At 32.9% G+C, this 22,802-nt stretch overlaps 1 protein-coding gene across 1 annotated transcript; it reads left to right on the forward strand.

The window, feature by feature from the left end:
- The first annotated feature begins 566 nt into the window (after positions 1–566).
- Positions 567–2,716, forward strand: LOC127712397 (gastrula zinc finger protein XlCGF57.1-like). Its single transcript, XM_052218790.1, has one exon. It carries the CDS (start codon positions 664–666, stop codon positions 2,224–2,226), a length of 1,563 nt encoding a protein of 520 aa, XP_052074750.1. The 5' UTR covers positions 567–663; the 3' UTR covers positions 2,227–2,716.
- Positions 2,717–22,802: the final 20,086 nt, after the last annotated feature.

The raw sequence follows: 22,802 nt of genomic DNA on the forward strand, positions 1-22,802 counted from the left end.
CTGATAACTATTTTTATCCTTTTCATAATTATGTCAGCAAGAATGTACGAAATTATGTGTATGGCATTTTCAGACTATAATTCGAAAAAAGCCTGAAAAGTTCTATAAAGCTGGCATAGTCGAGATGCTTATAGTCGAGATGCTTATTTTTTTTTTTTATTGACAATATTTATTTTACTATTTCGTTTGGAGGACGTATTTTCCAACAGACCACTGACATTCCTATGGGAACCAACAGTACTAAAGTTTGCCGACTTTCACATGCTATTTATAAGGTGAAGTCATCTCTAAGGAAGCATTATGAACCCCATAAAAACGATCAACGATCTTGGGGCCATTAAGGTTTTGGTTTGCATGTGTTGTATAGTCTCTTTTCTATTGTTGACCGTATCCTTACCGCGTTATAATATCTTTATATTTGTTTGTGTCGCACTCCAATAGACGTCTACTCTACATTGCCTTCCATTCCTTTTAGCTTTCATTTAAGTACGACAATTATGTAACCATTGATTAAAAATCTAAAAATCAAAATGAACATGATTACCTTTTTTTTAATGTTTAGGTCTAAAAAAGACTAAAACACAGCATAGTGTTTAAAAGAGGCCTGAATCAACCAAAAAGATCGAAATACCTGTACCGGAAGTGGATAAAATCAAACTAGTTATGGATGGAACAACTGACAGTTTTGATATTGAAAGGAATGGAGAGCCTTACAAACATGACAAATCCAATATTGACAATGGTAAACCATGCTATATCAATATTGTTAAAAATGGCAAGCCTTTAAAAGACGATTTGGATGAAAAACCTATTCAAACCAATACATGTAATGAGCTATTGTTAAAAAATGATTTTTTGAAGACAATCATTCAAAAATACACTAAGGTGAGACCTTATAAATGTGAAACTTGCGGCAAAACATTTTCTCAGACCGGTAACTTGAAGAATCACATTAAAATGCATACCGGTGATAAGGCCCATCAATGCAATGTTTGTGGTAAAGGGTTTACTTACAAAAGCGTTTTGTTGGGTCACATGATAATCCATTCTGAAAAAAGGTCCTTTAATTGCAATGTTTGTTGTAAAATGTTTCGTCGTCTTGGTGATTTACAGAAACACGAAAGAATACACACAGGCGAAAAACCTTATAAATGTGAGATTTGTAGTCAAGGTTTTTGTTGGCAATACAATTTCTTAAAACATATGTCAAAGCATACAGATTTTCGTCACAAATGTGATGTATGTGAGAAAGGATTTGTATGGAGTGGTGACTTGTTGAATCACAGAAAAATACATACAGGCGACACGTCATATCAATGTGAAACTTGTGGGAAAGGTTTTAATAGAATTGGTGTATTAAATAGACACATGAAAACACATACTGGTGAAAAAAACTTTGAATGTGAGATTTGTTGGAAAAAGTGTTCAACAGCTGGAAACCTAAAGTTACATAGGGAAATTCATTCTGACAAAAGATCGTACAAATGTGATCTATGTGAAAAATCATTCAGGCGTAAAGATCACCTCAATTCACACTTGGCTATACATACCGGGGATAAACCTCATGAATGTGATTTATGTGGAAAACCATTCAGACACTATGGAAACTTAAAAGTACATTTGAGAACCCATTCCGATGAAAAGCCTCACACATGCAGCATGTGTGGAATTAAAATTAGGGATAAGAATGACTTAAAGAAGCACATGAGAATACATACTGGTGAAAAACCATATATCAAATGCAACATATGTGGTAGAGAATTCTCTAAGAGTGGGGACTTAAAAAGACACACAAAAACGCATACGGATGAAAAATTGTTCGAGTGTAATGTATGCAAAAAACGTTTTGCCACTAAACAATACCTTCAGAAGCACATGCAAATACACAAAGGTGCACGTGAGAAATCAAACATTTGTAACGTATGTGGCAAATGTTTTACCAGTAATGCAAAACTATATGGGCACATGAAAATACATACTGGTGATCAACTCCATGATTGTAACGTATGTGGTAAATTATTTGGTAGCAGTGATAATTTAGATACACACATGAGAACACACACTGGTGAAACACGTTTATATAAATGTGTTGTGTGTAACACGGGTTTTAATACAAACACCAACATGCGAGCACATATGAAGAGTCAACATGTTGGCATAAAACCGTATAATTGCGGTGTTTGCAAAAATCATTCTTTCGACATGACGCATTACAAAAACATTTGAAAACGCATACTGGTGAAAACAAAGTATCATGTGATATATGTGACAAAATCTTTCGCTCTAATAGATCGTTACAGAATCACAGGAGAATACATACAGGTGAGAATCCATTTACATGTAGCAAATGTGAAGAGACGTTTCGTTCAGCTGTTTCACTGAATAATCACATGAGAAGCCATAGTCAAAAAACCTAAAGACTAGAGTGATGTATATTATACGTGATGTCATCAAAGAAAACAAAAGGTTGAATACACACGGGTATGTCCGTTTTCGAAATGCAGACAACATCTGAAACGTGATTTATGTGATAGTTTGGACGACTTAATTAACTGAGTCAATCACACTTCAAACTTATCGAAGGTTAACTTAATATACAAGTACTTGGTGTACTATACGCTCTGTTATTCCAAATTTCTAAAACTCATAAGAATTATATTTTGTTTTTGTTATGTTGTGACAGAGAGGCACACAAAAGTTATTAAATACGTTGTGAAAGCTATATTTTTTTTATATCACTGAATTTTATGCACATCTCCGGAGTTATAAATGATACATTCAGTTTGGAGAATGACGGGTCTGTATATAGGGGGGTGGGGGTTCCCTCCATTCCTGTATTCTTTAATTTTTGTGTCATTGTTCTCTATTCTTTACATTTTCAGACCCCATTATTCTCGTTTCTTTATATTTTAGCACCCCATTATATTCTTTGTTCTTTATATTTTACCACCCCATTATTCTCTATTCTTTATTTTTTTTGTCTGTTATTCTCTATTTATTCAACCTCATCCAGACATTTGTATACATTTGTATATGGTTCAGATTTATGAAAAATAGTTTTAGCCGTTTCAACTGTTTCAAGAGTTGAACACAGATGCATATACAAAAAAATTCTTATCTACAGTATATAAACTCGTCACAGATACCAGGAATAAAATATGCTAATTATAAAATTTATAAAAATAAGAAGATGACACACAGTGATATGATTGCAATTGAGATAACTCTCCACTAGAGACTAAATGACACAGACTTAACAACTATTATAGGTCACCGAACGGCCTTCAATAGTGAGTAAAACGCATACCGCATAGCCGCACATTGACAAATGAAAAACCATTCCAACGAGAAAACTTACGTTCTAATTTATGTACAAAATGATGAACGAAAAACAAATACGGTACACAAAAACAAACGACGACCACTGAATTATAGACTGCTGACTAGTATGTCAGATGCGCCTTTCGTCTACAAAAGACTCACCATTGACGCTCGAATAAAACAGTTAAAACTGCCAAATAAAGTACGAAATTGAAGAGCATTTAGTGTCCGTTATGTATGCATGACAATGATATCAAAATGTAGGCATACATAAGTACATGCGCGAAGTGAATACAAGAGGAATGTGTATGCGAGAATTTTTTACTTTCTGCTCCGTGTTGAAGACTTCACTGTGACTTTGAGATAAAGAACAAAAATAAAAGCGCTGACCATTATGGCATATGCCTTTTGTGTGTTTTTTGCTGTGCATGTACTGATTTTGTGTTATGGATGGATAAACTATATTCGTTGTTTTTCCATTATTCATGATCAATCTAAACAAATCTAGACAAATTAATTGTACATTTATGAATGAAAGGGTATTAAAACGAGAGAAAGGAAAAAAAGAAGAAAAAAAACAACAGAAAACCAATGCAGAATAAACAGAAACATGTGTGAAAAACATACCCAAAGATGAATCTTACAATCAGGTACATACATTTGTTGTGCATTTAAGCTATTTTATTGAGTATTGAACCCGCTCCCCCTTTTAAAGCTCCCCCCCTCCCCGTGATAACGAAAGGTTAACATAATATTTCATGATGATTATCAGTTAAAAAAAATAATGAGTATATATGTACATAATCTGATGTTCAGTAGTTGTCGTTTGTTGATGTGGTTCATGAGTGTTTCTCGTTTCTCGTTTTTTATATAGATTAGACCGTTGGTTTTCCCGTTTGAATGGTTTTACTCTAGTAATTTTTGGGGCCCTTTATAGCTTGCTGTTCGGTGTGAGCCAAGGCTCCGTGTTGAAGACCGTACTTTGACCTATAATGGTTTACTTTTATATATTGTGACTTGGATGGAGAGTTGCCTCATTGGCACTCATACCTCATCTCCTTATATCTTTATAATATCTGTATTAAAGCTTGAGGCGACAAACAATTAAAAAGAATTAAGCCTCCTCTCATTCCGATTTGCATGTAAGATTTGTCACACCTTCGACGCGCTAAACACCAAGCCGCTATCATCATACGTATAATCACTCGACTTCTCCTCCTCCTCCTCCTCCTCCTCCTCCTCTTCCTCCTCCCCTTCCTCCTCCACCACCTCATCATCATCATCATCATCATCATCATCATCATCATATTTCATCAATTTGAAAGATGCATATAATTCTGTGATTTTGTACAGTTTACAAATATCTTGTAAATAAATAAAACCCAGGAAATTTTAACAAATGGAAAAATCAAAATGTTTTCGATGACTTATAACAAGAAAAGGAAGAGAAAAATATCTGTGTAAGCTTATAAAGTATCAACTCACAAGTAATACACGATGCATGGTCATGATGGTCTTATGTTTAGATTCTAGGTACTGACGTTGTTTATCATTTTAATAACATGTTAAAGTATTCTTATGTTTGTCTTTTTGAATATTACTATTGCTGTCTTGGTGTATTTTTTGTGATATCCATTTGACGTGGCTCGGTACTTGTACATTCCGTCATTGTGTTATTGTGCTATGGTAAATATTTGTATTTTTGGTCTTTCATTTTTACTTATGTGCTTTTTCTATATGCCCTTTTGTGTTTCTTTGTTAAATATTTGTTTGTTTTTTGTAGTGATTAAGATTATAACACAATGTTGACAGTTGTACCCCTTTTTGACATTTTAACCTATTATGTCTATTTGTTTTGTACACACATCTTTGTCAATATAATGAAATTGTAATGCGACTGTCATACAAGTGAGAGCTTTAGCTAGCTATAAAACCAGGTTTAATCCACCATTTTCTACATAAGAAAATACCTGTACCAAGTCAGGAATATGACAGTTGTTATCCATTCGTTTGATGTGTTATAGCTTTTGATTTTGTCATTTGATAAGGGATATTTCGTTTTGGGTTTTCCTCGGAGTTCGGTATTTTTTTTTTTATTTTACTTTTTATATAAACATGCTTTGTATGAGCCAAGGCTCCGTGTTGAAGACCGTACTGTGACCTATAATGGTTTACTTTTATAAATTTTGACTTGGATGGAAAGTTGTCTCATTGGCACTCATACCACATCTTCTTATATCTATATAGATGCAAAATGTACCCTGCAACAAAACAAACACTCTAACACTTTGGTACATGTCACAACTTGATATGTGGAAATGAAAGCAGACTGACGACGTATCTAAACAGTACCAGTGCCTTTAAGACAAATCCTACTATTCAAATCTACCAATGGGGTCTAATAGGGGTGGGGGGGGGGGGGGGGGGGGAGGAGCAGATTCCTATATCCCGGTTATCATTGTAATAATAAAAGCTAGTAATTTCACGTGTCCCGCTCGACTGCGTGTCCTTTTTTCAAGCACAATAATTTGACTTTAACATGTAAAGCTTACAAAAAATTGGCCAATCCCACACCACGCTTAAACCCAAATGAGACCCACTACCAATAATATCTTCTCCAAATTTTATTTTCAGTTAAGCCTAGGTAAAAGCTTGAAACAAAAATGGGGTCGATATAAATCTTATCCCCACACCCCCACCCCCTAAAATCAAATGTACTTATATGATGTGCAAATATCCTTATATATGATGTGCATTTCCCTTATATTATGTACAAACATCTTTATATGATGTGGTTGTGTCATTATATTATGTGCATATAACCTTATGTGATGTGGTTCGGTTTACTTCATTATATGATGTCGAAACGTCATTATATGATGTGGTATGGTCAATGAACATGATAACGATTAGAATGATTACTGTCTTCGTCATAACTGATTCCGATCTGCTTCTTTGGAAATAATATAAACACGACTCAAATTAGAAATCTGTAGCTATCGTTTGGAAAATGGTTGAGATTTGAAAAGAGATAAACCTTGGCATGTTGGTACCTCGTCTTAAGATGAAAAAATCACATCAGCTATTGTTGGAAAATTGTCAAGATATAAATTGCAAAGTTTAGTTTTAATCGATTGGTCTACAATAATTCAATTCAATATTTTATTGCCATATAAACTTTACAGTTTGTGACATATAACAAAACAAATGAAGACAATAACTAAGTAACTCAATATATATATATACACGTTCAAGTAAATATTAAAGGGTCCCCCGTCCTCAGTTCTATTGACTTTTAAATGAAGGATCCTAGTTTATTCAATTGTGTTGGTGTTGATGGGTTAAGTATATATATAACTGGGTTAAGGGGTCTAAAGACAGCACAAACAACAATTTCCAAAAGACCAAAAAAAGTGAAAAAGTCTATTTTAACAAAACGCATTTGACTAACAGGTTGAACAACTGATGTTCTTAAACCCTGCTGACTGCCATTGGCGATTGCCAAATAAATTGATCACCAGATCTAACGAAACGGATCTTAATATTAATTTAATACCAAACAGAAAACAATAAACTTGTGGAAGAGATGGTATACCACAAACATGAGGTGCAAAAATTTGTACACCATATCCGGATTTCGACAATTAATGTCTCTTCAGTGATGTTAGGGATCGAAACGGTATTTGGAAGGCCATATAATTTACCTCAATTTAGGATAGACTCTCGAATTTTAAAGAGTCGAAATAGGATGAACGGATCATATAAACCCGAAGGAAAATATAATACAAGCCCAAACGAAACAATATATTAAAGTCTAAATTGAAAACAACGTTCAAACCTATGATTGCGTTGGATAAAAACCGCAATTTTTATACGTGTGCATGTAAAAAAAATTTATTGGTAGAGGGGTCTAAAGACAGCACAAACAACAATTTCCAAAAGACCAAAAAAAGTGAAAAAGTCTATTTTAACAAAACGCATTTGACTAACAGGTCGAACAACTGATGTTCTTAAACCCTGCTGACTGCCATTGGCGATTGCCAAATAAATTGATCACCAGATCTAACGAAACGGATCTTAATATTAATTTAATACCAGATATGGTGTACAAATTTTTGCACCTCATGTTTGTGGTATACCATCTCTTCCACAAGTTTATTGTTTTCTGTTTGGTATTAAATTAATATTAAGATCCGTTTCGTTAGATCTGGTGATCAATTTATTTGGCATTATTAATGACCTGACAACAGTATCGTAACTATATCCCTTCTTAATAAGTCTGTTTAAAGGTTTTGTTAGCTTTTGAGGTGAATACTGACATTTTTGTGCTTTGTAAAGAATATTAACATAAAAGATTGGATGTGAAATACCCGAACGTATACGATGTCTGCATGTTGAGTTATATTTACGAATGATGTCCTTATACCGATGATAAAATTTAGTAATTGTTTGGACTATTTTATGATATCGAAAACCCTGGTGTAATAATTTTACAGTAATACACAAATTTCTCTCGCTAAAATCTAATACGTTGTTACATACACGAGCGAATCGTACACGTTATATATATATATAAACACCATAAGATGGTGACAAGGGAACGTCACCATCTAAAAATGGATAATTAACGATAGGAAATGAAAAATCATCTCTTTTATCATACATTTTTGTATTAAGCTTCCCGTTAATGATATAGATATCAAGATTGAGGAAAGGACAGTGGTCATTGTTAGTATTAGCTTTATTTAAAGTAAGTTCAACAGGATAAATTTCTTTAGTATACATACTGAAGTCGTCATTACTGAGAGCAAATATATCATCCAAATATCTAAAAGTATTGTTAAATTTTTGTATCAGATGTTGTTTCGATGGGTCTTTGCTGATTTTAGTCATAAATTGTAACTCATAACAATACAAAAACAGCTCCGCAATAAGTGGTGCACAGTTAGTCCCCATTGGAATTCCGATAACTTGACGATATACGGAATCTCCAAAGCGAACAAAAATGTTATCAAGTAAAAATTCAAGGGCAGATATAGTATCAAAGCATGTCCAATTGACATAGTTCTTTTGTTTGTTGCTACTAAAAAATGACCTAAAAGAGTTTGAACATATGTATTCGCATTCCGACTTTTTAAATGCCCATTTAATTAGGTGTGTGAATTTTTTCTTAATAAGAATATGAGGCAAAGTGGTATATACGGTAGGAAAATCAAAACTTTGAACAGATTCAAAATCACCAATATATGCATGCAATTTATCAAGTACTTCCAACGAGTTTTTGACTCTCCAAAAGTAGTTAATTCCACTACTTTCAAAGGCCTTATTTGAACAATTTATGATCAGGTTTTTGATTGTACCAAGTGTACAAGTAAGTAGAATAGACAATTTAGTAGTGGAACAATGACTTGAAGACGAAATAAATCTATATTTGTAAGGTGATTTGTGTAGCTTCGGAAGCCAGTACATAGTTGGGACTTTCATTGTATTTGGTTCTGCTTGTAAAGAAGTAGCTAATAGTTTATGTTTGTTACAGATATCGTTTTCTGAAAATGAAGTCAGTTGGAATGCTGGTGAATTCGTGATTTCCTTTTGCAGAACCTCAATGTAAAATTTACGTCAAACTATAATGATATTATTAGCAGCTTTATCAGCTGGGACAAAAACAAATTCCTTGGCTAGTTCTTTTAGTTTATGTTTGATACGAGAAATAGGATTTTTATGGTTGTTGTTAAGAGTAAAATGTTCTTTAAAATGTTGTATACGTATATCAACTATCTTCATTACTGAATTAAAAAAGAGTCCAAAGATTTTTTTTCAGCTTTTTCCCGTTTTATCCATTTCAAACAGTAAGCACGAAGTGAGTCGTGGATGATATTACGACACTCATTCCAATTAATAATTGACGGGGGACGATATTTAGGTCCTTTACTGAGGAATGATTTTAACTCTCGGTCGCGAACGATGTTAAGGTCTCCTGTTATAACATGGGAAATGTTGGTTTCAGAAAGAATATGTTTTGCAAAAGTGAACCACGAATAGGTTCCACTAGAATCCAAAGTTTTAGTTAATTGAAAAGATTCATGTAATAAAGGATTCAAATTTGAGGTGAAAAGCCTTGCTAAATACATAATGGTTTGGGTTTTTATATGACATTCAATGGGCAGTCTTCCCAATTCATTCCTTGTACCAAAATTTGAGGCGCTCTTGTTAGTGCTAAGGGTAAACTTGCAATAACCAAGATGCAAGTTTTCTATTGGAGTCTTGTCAATAAAATTAAATGGGTCCACATTTTTTCCAGAAACCAAAGCTCTTTTTTTAGCTTTGAAATATGTTACATGTACGCATGTTACAGAGAAATCTAACACAACAACAACAAAATAAACATCACAAAATAAAAGCAATACACATGATTAAAGATCCTCTTTTTCGCGAATGTGACCCACCGAACTAGACTATCTTGTACTTACACGAACAAAACAACGGGTGCCACATACGAAGCAGGATCTGCTTACTGTAGCGTGCATTCGAGATCACCCAAGTTTTTTTTATTTTGGATTCGTTTTGCTCAGTCTTTAGTTTTCTATGTTGTGTGTTGTATACTGTTTGTCGTTTGATCGTTTTTCATATTTTGCCATGGCATTGTCAGTTTTTTTTCGACTTATGAGTTTGCAAATCTCTTTGGTATCTTTCTCTTCTCTTCTGCAAATACGTCTTATGGCTGAACTAGTTTGACAATATTTTGTAGGAGTTATTGAGGTTATCCATTTTCAACATGGTTTTTGTCTGTGTGAAAACTATACTTGATAGAAACATGCTGTAAATAATCTTTCGATCAGTTTAGTTGAGGTCTTGAGCTGCCATGTCAGTAACTGCTAGTAGTCCTTTGCTAATTTATGTTGATCATTATCATTTTGCTTAGTTTCGTTTGTTACCTATTCTAACATCGGAGTCGGACTTCTTTTAAACTTTGACCTATAATTGTTAACTTTTTATACATTGTGACTTGGATGGAGAGTTGTCTCATTGGCACTCAAACCACATCATCTTATTTATATTGAGTTTTACTGTGCGTATTGATGTGTGATTGTTTATTCCACATTGGGTAGAGGTACAGGGGGGTTGAGATCTCACAAAACATGTTCAACCCCGCCACATTTATGCGTCTGTCATAAGTCAGGAACTTCTAGCCTTTGTGAGTCTCGTGTGTTTTTTTTTTTTAATTTTGGTTCATTTATATGTTTCGGAATTTAGTATGTCGTTCATTTTGTTAAACTTGTTAACATTATAGTTTAGGGGCTAGCTGAAGTTCGCCTCCAGGTGCGAGATTTTCTCGCTGCGTTAATGACCCATTGGTGGCCTTGGGTTGTTTTCTGCTCTTTGGTCGGGTTGTTGTCTCTTTGACATATTCCCGGTTTCCATTTTCAATTTTATGTCAACATTTAATAAGTCTACATATCCGAATCTTTTGTTAACCCTCTAAAGGATGTTCTAATCTATAAAGACGCCTTTTGGCTTATTTCAATTGTTTGCCTAATTTCAAGAAGACTATAAAAATATCACTAAACTGTAAAGGCAAAGACGTTAGGCAACCAACAATCAATAAATCAATTAACATCCAACCATACCTTAAGTATGATCGCTGCTCTGTTTCAAAATAACAAGGTTTTTTTAAAAGACAAATTGAAAGTATATGAATAACGGAATTTAAAAAAACAGGGAAAAAATTAAAGGTCCGTGTCCTTGTTATAAGATAAGCCATTGATAATTTGACTAGATTTTTTTATACATTTAACATTGGGACCTTTTTTCTTCAAAAACTCTGGAAAAATTGCAAGGATTTTATACACCTTTCAAAAATAGCATTGTAAAGTACATATATATGTTATAGAATTAGGAAAGAAAAGTAGGGGTTACCGGGCAAGTTTTTTTTTTATAGCACTACATTGATAAGACCAGAGGATTTGAAATATCTGACAAAAAAGTCAAAGACAAGATCAGCGAATATCCTTGATTGATGATCTTTAAAATTTTCACGTTATCTGAATGTTTAATAGCTCTGCATTTTAAAGCATATTACTGATTGGTGTATGCCTAACATCCAGACGAAAATATTTCATACATGTTCATGTACTAAGGTAAATTAACCAATTCATGAAATAAGGTAGTAAAACATAGAAGAACATTTTTTTAACATGCAGAGAGAATGACACTCTCCCTACATCAGCCATCCGTTTACGTCTCCAATTCATTTGCGGATGTGGCTGCATAATGAAATGTCTTGCGAAGCCTAACGGACGACTCGTCAACATGAATGTCAGTTTCAAACGGAAGCAGTGCAGTTTAAAACGATGGTATGTTAGAAAGTCGATTTTATTTATCTTAAAACAACCCCCCTTTTTTTACAGACCCTTGATATGCAGAGAGCCTGTCACTTGTCTCTACACGGAACGCTGAACGTAGCTGCGTATATGTATCGCCCATACAACCAAATGAAAGTTCACTTTATCATGAGTTTTATTGCCCTACGAGATTATTCCATGAACTACCATCACTATTCATTTCAGTCAACCCCGGGAGCTTTTTTCCTTTGTTGGCTGTTGTTGCTTATAAAGATGCTTTTAATGACTAGGTTGAGGTCGTCTTATCAAACATCTTACCGATGCCATGATCATGATCATGATATGATTGAATATTATATTAGTGTATCACTGATGACCACTTACTTGTTCCAGTAATTGAAAGTACTGCAGTGCGTCAATCTTTTCTCGTGTGTGACTTTTTTTCCTGTTTTGGTGTTCTGTCAAGACGGGTGCCAGTGGTAGAACAGATACTGCTTTCTTGTTGCAGCTTCAATTCAAAAATGTTTTTGTTAGGATTGTGCGTATTGGTCAACTCCTACTTTTCGTGTTTGTTATACATGTTATATATGCACAAAATAATTATCCATTTAAAATTATAGAAAATGCAAAAAACTAAATTTTCTACACTTTTACCTTACAGAAACAATCTTCACAATATAAATTTAGAAACTGCTTATCATTGTGCTCCATTATCTGTTTATTTCAAAAGAGAGGTGACAGATACAAAAAAAGATTAAAATTACAAAAATACCAAACTCCAAGAAAAATTCAAAACGGTAAGTCTCTTAGCAAACTGAAAAGCTGAAACACATCACACGATTTGAAAACAAATGTCATATTCCTGTCTTGGTACAGGCATTTCCTTATGTAGAAAATGGTGGATATTCAAGCTCATACGTCAAAAACAATTTTACAAAGTCGATCCAAATTTATTTTTGCAAAGAATTCCGCTCAAGCCGGTGCTAGGGGTCGTTTTAAACTTACAGTGAGGTGAGAGTTTTTTTTTCTTGCTCCGTGTTGAAGGCTTCACTGTGACTTTGAGATGAAGAACAGCAATAAAAACGCTGTTCCTATGCTTATTGTGTGTTTGTTTTTGCTGTGCTTGACTGATTTGTGTCATGGATGGATACTCTATATCCTTTGTTTTTCTATGCCAATGTCATAGCAAAAACCAAAAAACGACAAAAAGACAAATAACAGTACACAAAACACAGCATAGAAATCTAAACATTGAGCAACACGAATCCCAGAAAAAAACGGGGGTGATCTCATGTGCTCTGGAAGGGTCAGCATATCCTGCTCCACATGTGGCACCGGTTTTGTCGCTTCTATGGTACACAATCAGTAATATGTGTTATTAGGTAGGTCACATTCGAGGAAAAGAGGACGGGATCGTGGTTACAACAATCATGACAATGGGAACAAATATCTGTTCAAAGAAAAATTGTCAATCAGCAAATTCCTTCCACTGAACACAACATTGATAATTCTATCTATAACTCTTATCTCACAAATATACCCAAGCTGTATTTGACTAAACCTTTCTGAATTTTGGGTCGTCGATGCTCTTCAACTTTGTACTTTATTTAGCCGTTTAAACTTTTTTATTCGAGCGTCATCGATGATTCTTAAGTATACTAAACGCACGTCTGGCGTACACAATTGTAAGCCTGGTATCTATGATGAGTTTATATACAGTCACACATGTTTACAGTACACGAACTTTAAATAAAGAAGTAAATGAATCCTAAAAATGTATAACAAACATACCGAACTCCGAGGTAAATTCTAAAAGGAGAATTTCGTAAAAACTAACAAAATCAATTAACGTAACGAATGGAGAACAATTGCCATATTCCTGACTTTGTACACGCATTTTCCAATCGTCGTCTTTAACAAAGTTGAAGTCTTAATGAATCAACGCTATAGGGGAGCTTGGATTATCACAAGTAAAACTATAGTATTTTACGACATAACATATCGCACCTTCCAACGGTGTAAACTGCATTGTTTTCTCGTGATTATGGTAAAAGGGATAGAAGTAATCCAACCGTTTGGCTGTTCTCAATGATTTATGATTCTCATATATACTGCAAGGTTCTAAAAGCAGGAAAATATACATCAATGCTGCAAAGTTGTCAAAGATGGATGATCCTCGTCCATACTGGATGGTTCCCAAATATTCACGTCTATCTATTTTGACTTGAAGTGATCATGTTCACTTATTTTAGATGCAGGATCAGTGGACAATCATGATAGTGACCTAGTTTGCTTCCAATTGGCCCAGTAATTTCAGTGAAGAAGATTTCTATTCAATTTGAGAGACTTTGACGATGGCGACGGACGCCGGACGTAAAATGCTTATACACATGTTATAACAGCTCACTTTACCCTTTGAGCTAAAATATAAAAATAACACTTTACAAATATATAAGTCCAAAGCGCTTTTCTGTTTTGGTTTTTATTTTTTTTTTAAATTGTTGAATCATTCAAAACTGAGACTGCCGTTGTCGAATGTTGTTGGCACATCTTTTAGTAATATTCGGTTTCTAGCCAAATTTGGTCACAGTTAGCTTTTCAACTGGTTTGACTTGTTAAACTTTGATACGAGACTAATGAGTCTAATGTAAACGAAATGCGCGTCCGGCGTACTAAGTTAAAACCTTGATATCTGATGATTTTTATTCATGTTTACGTGTGAGAAATCAACAAAATCAGATTAAGCATTAAAAACGCTGATGCACATATCAATGTCGTTTGAGAGTGCTTACAATGCAATGTTCAATATGACTTACAATCAAAAGAGATATGATCCTGTAAAAATAATTGATGAGTGCTGATTTTCGACTCATCTCTGTCATTCCTGATATAAACCTCTGATAAAAACTTCATAACAATCCTAAAATATTGTGTAGGCTTGGGAGCGCTTACAATGCAAAATTTTCCATATACAGTTTATATTTTCAAAGGGAATAACTCCTTTAGAAAAAGCTGTTTGTCCTTAATTTTCAAAGTTGTCCGAGACATTAATGACAAACATTTGCAATAAATTTCATTGAAATGTGGCAAGAATTGAAGAGAGCGCTTACAAACCACAGACGAACGTATGGACACACAGACGGATGACTGCTGCGTGGTGAAAAAACTATTGCTTTGCACCGTCGCTACTGGACATTTGTGCTCTCTTGACTCAGTTATGTAATGTAATGTTTGTAATGCAATTCAAATATATGGGTTATAATTCAATAATAGTAGAATAAATCTAAAACAGAATTACAATGTAGACTGAAGCTATGAAAATATAAGCAGTATTTTAAAATCGGTTACATTTGTATTGGACACCTGCATCGATTTCCTAGACAAACGTATATTACATTTGTCTATGAAATGTTAGCATACGAAATTAGACTACATGACGCATCAAATCTATTTGATTCTAGATATGATATAGAAAAAGGCAAAAATAATTTATTGACCGACAATGAACTAAAATGTTAATGCTTTATTTTAATTGAAGACGATTTCAAGATGAATGTAACTTAAATTGTGTTTTTGCAAACTATCAGTACAAAACTGCGAATTAAACATGTTAAAAAGTTACTCAAGGAAATAATGGAAAAAAATCATTCATAAACCTCATTTATTTTCCAATCTAGTTTTCAAAAAAGATTGGTGCACCATTGCTTTAAATGAAAAAAAATATGAATAATGTCTTTCTGCCAACAATTGTCTAATATGAAATACAGCAGAAAATTGTAGAACCTTATTAAAAGTTTATAAAACCTCTGTTACACATCATCTGTTATTCAAGGGTATTCTATTATCCAAATACACGTTCAGTCTAAATGTCTCAAAAGGGTAATGACCCGACAAATTTTATAAAATTCTTCTAATCTTTTCAGCTTTTGAAAGCAAAAAGGTGCCAATATTAGATATATGTAAAGTCTAGAGTGGGTCATTTCCCGCCAAACTATTGATTATATTTCAAAACCTGGACATAGACCTTTCATTTTTGTCTGCTCTTTAAGTTCGTTAGTTACATAATATCAATTTATAACTGTCTTTTAAAAAGCTTCATATTTTGAAATAGAGGAGCGAACATCCTTTAAGCCTTTAACACTAGTCTAAAATAATTTCGGTACATTATTTTATACTAATTAGTTATTGTTTTAAAGTAGCAATTCATACATTACATTATTTAGACTGCGTAGTAATATATTCGATAAACAGTGTATTCTTTGTAATATTAAACACTTGGAAGTTAAATTCAAAAGTTGAAGTTCTTATACTGAGGTTTTGATGATTCTGCAAACTTGCATTATCATTAGTTAAATGTTATGTTGATATATATGTATCATTACCAATTAGTGTGTATTATACGACTTACGGTCGCGCTTTTAATCGACCGCCGTAGTAAAGTAAACTACAGTGATCAGTATCCTGTTAACACTGATGTTTTGAGTTCGAACCCCGCTCGTGTATTTAAATTCAGAATTTTATTGAAAAGTTTAGACAGGAAACAATCATAACTATGAAAGGTATGGTTGTCAATGGGATACCAAATAACGTGAATGTAAGCAACTATTATGCTTTTATATACGTTACGCGCGTGCATGTTCTTATTATACGGACTGCAATGATTAGGATGTGCATCTGGCACACACAAAAAAAGTTGCAGCAGGTTAATAAGAACGAACGACACTTAAAACGACACCACATAAAATTACGGTCACCATTATGAATTGGTTGGCAGATACGACTGATTTGTGTCTGAAGTCACAAAAGACAGGTCATAGCGGTCTTATATCTTTGCATATCAAGAAAATTGTCTCTTCTGTACAGATATTGTTCTATTCCGACATTTTGTGTTGTTTAATCCATACATAGCAGTAAACATAAGCTTTCGACGCACCCGGTCTCACTCTAATTTGAGTTCATGCATTTCCCTCAGATTTTATTTTCTTGATTTGTTTATTCAAAATGGCTTTTTGAAACTTGAGCTCGGTTAACTACTATTGTCTCTTATATATGATACATTACAATTACCTGTAAGGATGATTACTACCAGAATACTTTTCATTTTGAGGCCAATGCGGAATACTTGAAGCAGATAAGATAAATAAAAATCCATTTTTAAAATGACATACCATAAGGAATACTAAACATTCACGCTTTTTTTTTCTTTCTTTTCTTAACAAGCCTAACCCATGTTACTGGCGTAATGACGACCATTGAACACTTTTGACAATGATGAAGAAGATTCAAAGGGGACATTTAAAACTCAAAAAGTCGAAACAAAACTGACAATGCTATGGCAAAAAATTAAATGCGACGAAAAAACAAACAAGTTCACAAGACACTTTACATAAAAAAAAGCAATACAATCCCCACCAAAAACTGAGGATGACTTAAGGTGCTCCGGAAGAGGACGCCAAATGTCTTTTTTATTTTTTATTTTATACAACAAAATTATTACCAAGGAGATATTCTCGCACAGTTATTATTACTAAAGTCTTCGGTATGTTTAGGATAATTGAATAAAAAAAACATACACTCTTTACTCAAGGGGGGTGATTTAAATTATGATTGTCCTCATGCTATCTCCTCATCATTTGCAAATGTGTGTTGCTTGCCTAACGTCCATTGGCAAATATTTCACAAATTATCACTATTGATATGTTATTCTAGTAACTGCAACCGGAAGTAAGGGTTGCAATTTGTGGCCTGTCTGTAAATGATAAACGGAATACATACTTTATAAATTGTGCCTCCGAAGCTCTTTTCACTACTTACCGTCATTAGGAACATTCAAACCTAAACATCTTTAAGCCAGGTATACTGAATACGTTGCATTTTTATTAACATGTCCAAAACGGACCTCAACAGAATATCCAAATTCACCGTAGGTCCACGTTGCCTTAGGGAGTTGAAGAATGAGGGTACATTGGATAGTGGTAGAATATTTTCTGGCAACAGGCCACTTCGTTTCCCTAGGAAGGAAAGTTGTTGGAAGGCATCACATTTAAACGTCCAAATTCTTACCGGCTGTAAAATTGTACATCCCACTTAGCGAATTAAGCAATGGTTTTACTGTCGGGCTGAATAAGTGCAGGAATTACCATATTTCTATTCTCAGTCAACACTTTGCCTTATTTTTATATGAGTGTGCACACAATAATAGAATAAAACGAGATTATGTCCCATTAATCTGTAGCATGTATGGAAGGTTATTAAAACAAATAACAATCCAATGGCATTTACTTCTGAAATTCTGAAATGTTTGCGTTAATTATTCATGATATTGCGATTGTCTAAGAATTGACAAACAATGAAGATTAATTGCGAAGATTAAATAGTGAAATATGAGTGTGTTTTTTTTTTTTATTTTGCAATACGCGTCACTAGCTTTTCTCGAAGTAACAAAAACATCGCCAAAAATTCTTAATTTACAGTCAAAGTTTGAACAATCGATTGTGTATTGAAAAAGTTACTAGTCGTTAAAAAGCAGTACTCGTGAAAATACAGAACTTGGTAAAAGCTGTCCCTTGATACTGTTTATACTTCCAGTACTTCATATTTTAATCAAAACCAAATTAATTGATTAATTTTAACTTTTTTGGGGGGATTTCTTGAACAAAATCAACTGTAAATTTATTAACCCGGGTTAGTATTGGATTTTTCAGAACTTAATTTGCATTTTGAAAACAGTATATATTATTTTGAATTCTTTTTTTTTTTATTTTCAAGTTAAAATTGGAATTCCCTATTAAAAAAACGAGAAATTGATCGGCGTGATAATCTTATTCCAGTTGTGTTGATATCTCACAAAATTGTTTACTCTACGTCAACTTTTGTTATGTGTAAAACATATACAACAGCGCTAGAAAAAGGAAGTTAATGTTTCAAATGGAATCGTTGAGGAGGGGAGATGTGAAAGAAAGAATTGCATTGGATTTCATTTTTTTTTTTTTAAAATCATGTTTTTCGTTTAGACGGCACGCGTCTATCCATTTACGCAAAGCAAAATAATTGTGAGGGAAAACGCGAGGTCTTTAATTGTTAAACGCGTTGAACAAAAATAACTCTTAATCATCTCTTACATCATAGGAAGAATCTGCGTATTACCTGATTTAGCAATGTAAGAACAAATGTCACATGCTGCAAAAAAAAGGAAATCTTGTTCAAATGACTTCAAAGGTAGACATATAAGGAGAAAAGGCGAAAAATTAAATAAAACATATCAAATGGTGGTCCATTTAACAGACCTGCAACTTGTGGTTAATTATTTGTTAACAGCTCAGTAGTGGCGTAGTTAACATTGAAGCCAACAGTAAAATAACAAAAATACAGAACTAAAAGGAAAGTTCAAAACGGAAAGTCCCTTGTCAAATGGCAAAATCAAAAGATTAAAAGAATAGAAACAATTGTCATATTCCTGACTTGAGGTAGCTGGTTTGGTAAAATGTAACGTCTAGGTGGTATAACTTATTCTTATTGTGAAGAGCTACATAAGTATTGTTCTTCCAGGATTTGTATTTTATTTTCATAATCATTGCATGGTTTGAAATTCCCTTTTTTGGGGTGATTTTTTCAAAATCAGTTATTACTGAGAATTAATTTTCCATCTGTCGCCGTACAAAGTTAACAAAACTAGTCAACATATGGTCCGATGCATGAGCAAGATGATGGCATAACTTTGCTGACATCATCCATAATTTTAAACTTTAAAGTATCATTTGTTTTCAAGTTGGTACAAAACGATATTCTGTCCGTACAACTCTTAGTACATAGATGAAGTTGATTCCCTATAAATTATTAAAGGACATTATGAAAACATAACCCTGGTGTGAAATAAATTCAGGTGAAATCGGCCCCATCTCTGCATTACATGATTTTGATATTAAATTCACATGCATGCAGACAGTAATCAAAAGCCAAAAAGGATAACGGTAATAGAAGAGCAATTGGTAAATTAAAAAATCCAAATTAAGTAAATTTTTTTTTTACTTGTTTACATTGATTCAGTGAATAATAATGTTGTACATGTAAAATATGAAATAAATTGAACAATTTATTTGTATGCCCCCAAAGCAAGGACGCTTCGATCCTGAATTAGAAAGCCATTGATGTATAAATAATTGACGAGCTAAGAGATTAAGGGAGAACAAACAAAAACAAAAAATTACGAAAATCGTCTATATTCGAAATATTTAGTTCTACCCCATTAACAGATAACATCAGCTGTATTTGGCAAAACCTTTCGGAAGTTTAGTCCTAAATGCTCTTCATTTTCGTTTTTTTATTTGGTAGACGAAACCCATGTCTAATATATATTATCATAACCCTGGTATTATTCATGAGTGTATTTATTGTATTTATCAACTGATGAAATAAATACAGGTAACATGTTACAAACCAAGAATTAAAGGTCGGGTATCCGATTTGTCAATTGAGGCTATGAAAAAAAGTAAAATAACAAAAATACCGAACTCAAAGGAAGATTCAAAACGGAAAGTCCTTTATCAAATGCCAAAATTAAAGCTCAAACACATCAAACCAAATGAAAACAACTTTCATATTCCTGACTTGGTACTTGCATTTACTTATGTAGAAAATGGTGAATTAAACCTGGTTTTATAGCTAGCTAAACCTCTCACTTGTAAGAACAGTATAGAATAAGTAAATATTTGAAAAATAGCCTAAACTTTAAAATTATTTAATGTGTTTAGATTCGGATATCAAATCAGTTTATAGGTGCGGTGTATAATGGTCATCAACACATGATGGCAAAGAATCTTACCAAACATGAGACCTTTACGTCATATGGTCTCAGAGGAGTAGCGTTCACATAATGACACATTGAGAACGTACATCTTCCACACCGGTTGACAGAAAGCTCTCGCTTTTGATGGCTACTGAGAATTGAGATTTTAAAATTTACTTCTACGATTCTACGTATTGGTGTCATGAATTTTTCAAATAAAAAATTATTCAACAACGCCTAGGAGTATTTTTGTATATACTGTATATGTACTTTTTTCGCGATGTATTTATTTTCACAAATTTCGCGGTAGGTATATTTTCGCGAAAATAAATAAACGCGAATTAAAATGCAGTTTACTTGCATAATAAATACCATTTAAAAGATATCAACGGAATTTACAACTGCACATGCATGATTACTTTGTTTACCTTACAAAAACCTCAATCAAACTGTGAAACTGTTAAAACGACAACAGTAATCCATACAGAAAATATATTAAAGATAAACGGTAAAAGATAACGCCCTAAGCCAAATATAACAGCTGTATTGTGTAACATACTCAATCGGATAATAACCTCTAATGAACAGACGACTAATTTGATTATTAAATAATCTTTGAAAATTTTGTTTCATATAATTGTTAAACAAATAAAGACTAACTTAATGAACATTTTAATATATTAAGTCAGTTATTAATGTTTTGATATTTTCTTAAATACCGCGAAATTAAATACACTCGAATTAATCGGCAATACAAATTTCGAGGAAATATGTACTCGCAAAAAAAAGTACATATACAGTAGTAATCATGGATTCGTTTCTTCAAATTTAAGTTCCTTCAAAAGAAAAAAGAATATCTTAGTTACGTGCATTTATGGAAAATTGCTATCTTCCTGAAAAATGCTTTATCTAGATTTTTCATATTGTTTTGGTTTCAACATAGCAATGAAATAAACAAAATCCCAATCGTTATATGAGAAATTATGAATAATTTTGCTCCAAGTGTTTCTAAAAATAGTTGTTTGCTTATGAAAAAAACAACGTTATAAAAAGTCAAATTAAGATATTTAAAAAAAAAATCATAAAATCCGAATTATACTATATCATGAAAACAAAAATAATACAAAATTAGATAAAAACATAAAAGATGAAGAAAAGTTAATGTGTGATGGTTCAGTCACGCTTAAGGAATGGTCTGAAGCAATAAATAATAAGAAAATTTAATAATTCTTCTGGCCTTCACGGTCTGACCGTAGAAGTTTACAAAATGATTTGGGAGAAGCTTAAATATGTACATGTTAATGGATATAATAAGAGTCATTAAGAAGATTTATTTGACGTACTTGCAACTGTCTAGTTTTTGTCATTAATTTTTAAAAAGGGGGACCCATTATAATTAGAAAAAATTATACATCAATTTTATTATCAAACGTAGATCTTAAAATTCTATCCCATTTACTAGCTCAACAACTGAAATGAATTTCTACCATAACTCATAAAGACAGATCAATCTGTATAAATAAAAAATAGATTTATTTCATTTAATTTACTACAAATACAAGATATTATAGATTATGCAGACATGTATAATATAGAAGGGGCTATTGTTTTTGTTGATTTTCAAAAAGCCTTCTACATTCTTGAATGTAAATTTATGTTAGACACTTTATATCACTTTCGATTCAATTAATAATTGATAAATTTGGTTAAAACTGTTTCTTTAATGTTCATGCTTTTTTTCACATTTCTCGATCGGTGTGAGAAAATATTTTCTCATCTCTAAAAAAGCTTTGTTCTCGGCAAATGATTGGTCGACATTTAATTATGACGTCAAAATTCTTGGTTTCTTCTGAATTTCCTTTTGTGACGTCACGGAAAAAGCGACCATGCCCGATGACGTCGCATATAAAGAACACAACTTTCTGCAAATCTTTGAAAAGGAAGGATTAACTTTGTTTAGATATCGTCTAAAAACCATTAGCAAAACAGATTTCACCACAGTAACTCGTGTATTACGATATGTCTCCACTCTAAACAGTTAAATTTAATTATTTAAAAAACTCGGCTCCCCTCAAGCTTTAAATATTTAAATTTAACTGTCTCTAGTGGATAAATATCTTGATGCAACTGTGAAATCTATATGTATAATGACAATCAAAGATGTATTATTCATAATGGATTGATTTCAGAAATATTTAAAAATTAAAGATCCGTTGAAATATTGGAACTTTCACTTCTAGATAACAAAGATACGAAAGGGTATTAGGTATTAAATTTGAAACGAATAGCATTGCATGACATTAAAATCTTTAGATCTTTTTCGGGATCAATTATAATGAATAAAAAAGAGGGAG

The sequence above is a fragment of the Mytilus californianus genome, unplaced genomic scaffold, assembly GCF_021869535.1.
Source record: "Mytilus californianus isolate M0D057914Y unplaced genomic scaffold, xbMytCali1.0.p SCAF_8, whole genome shotgun sequence".
Taxonomy (NCBI): Eukaryota; Metazoa; Mollusca; class Bivalvia; order Mytilida; family Mytilidae; genus Mytilus; species Mytilus californianus.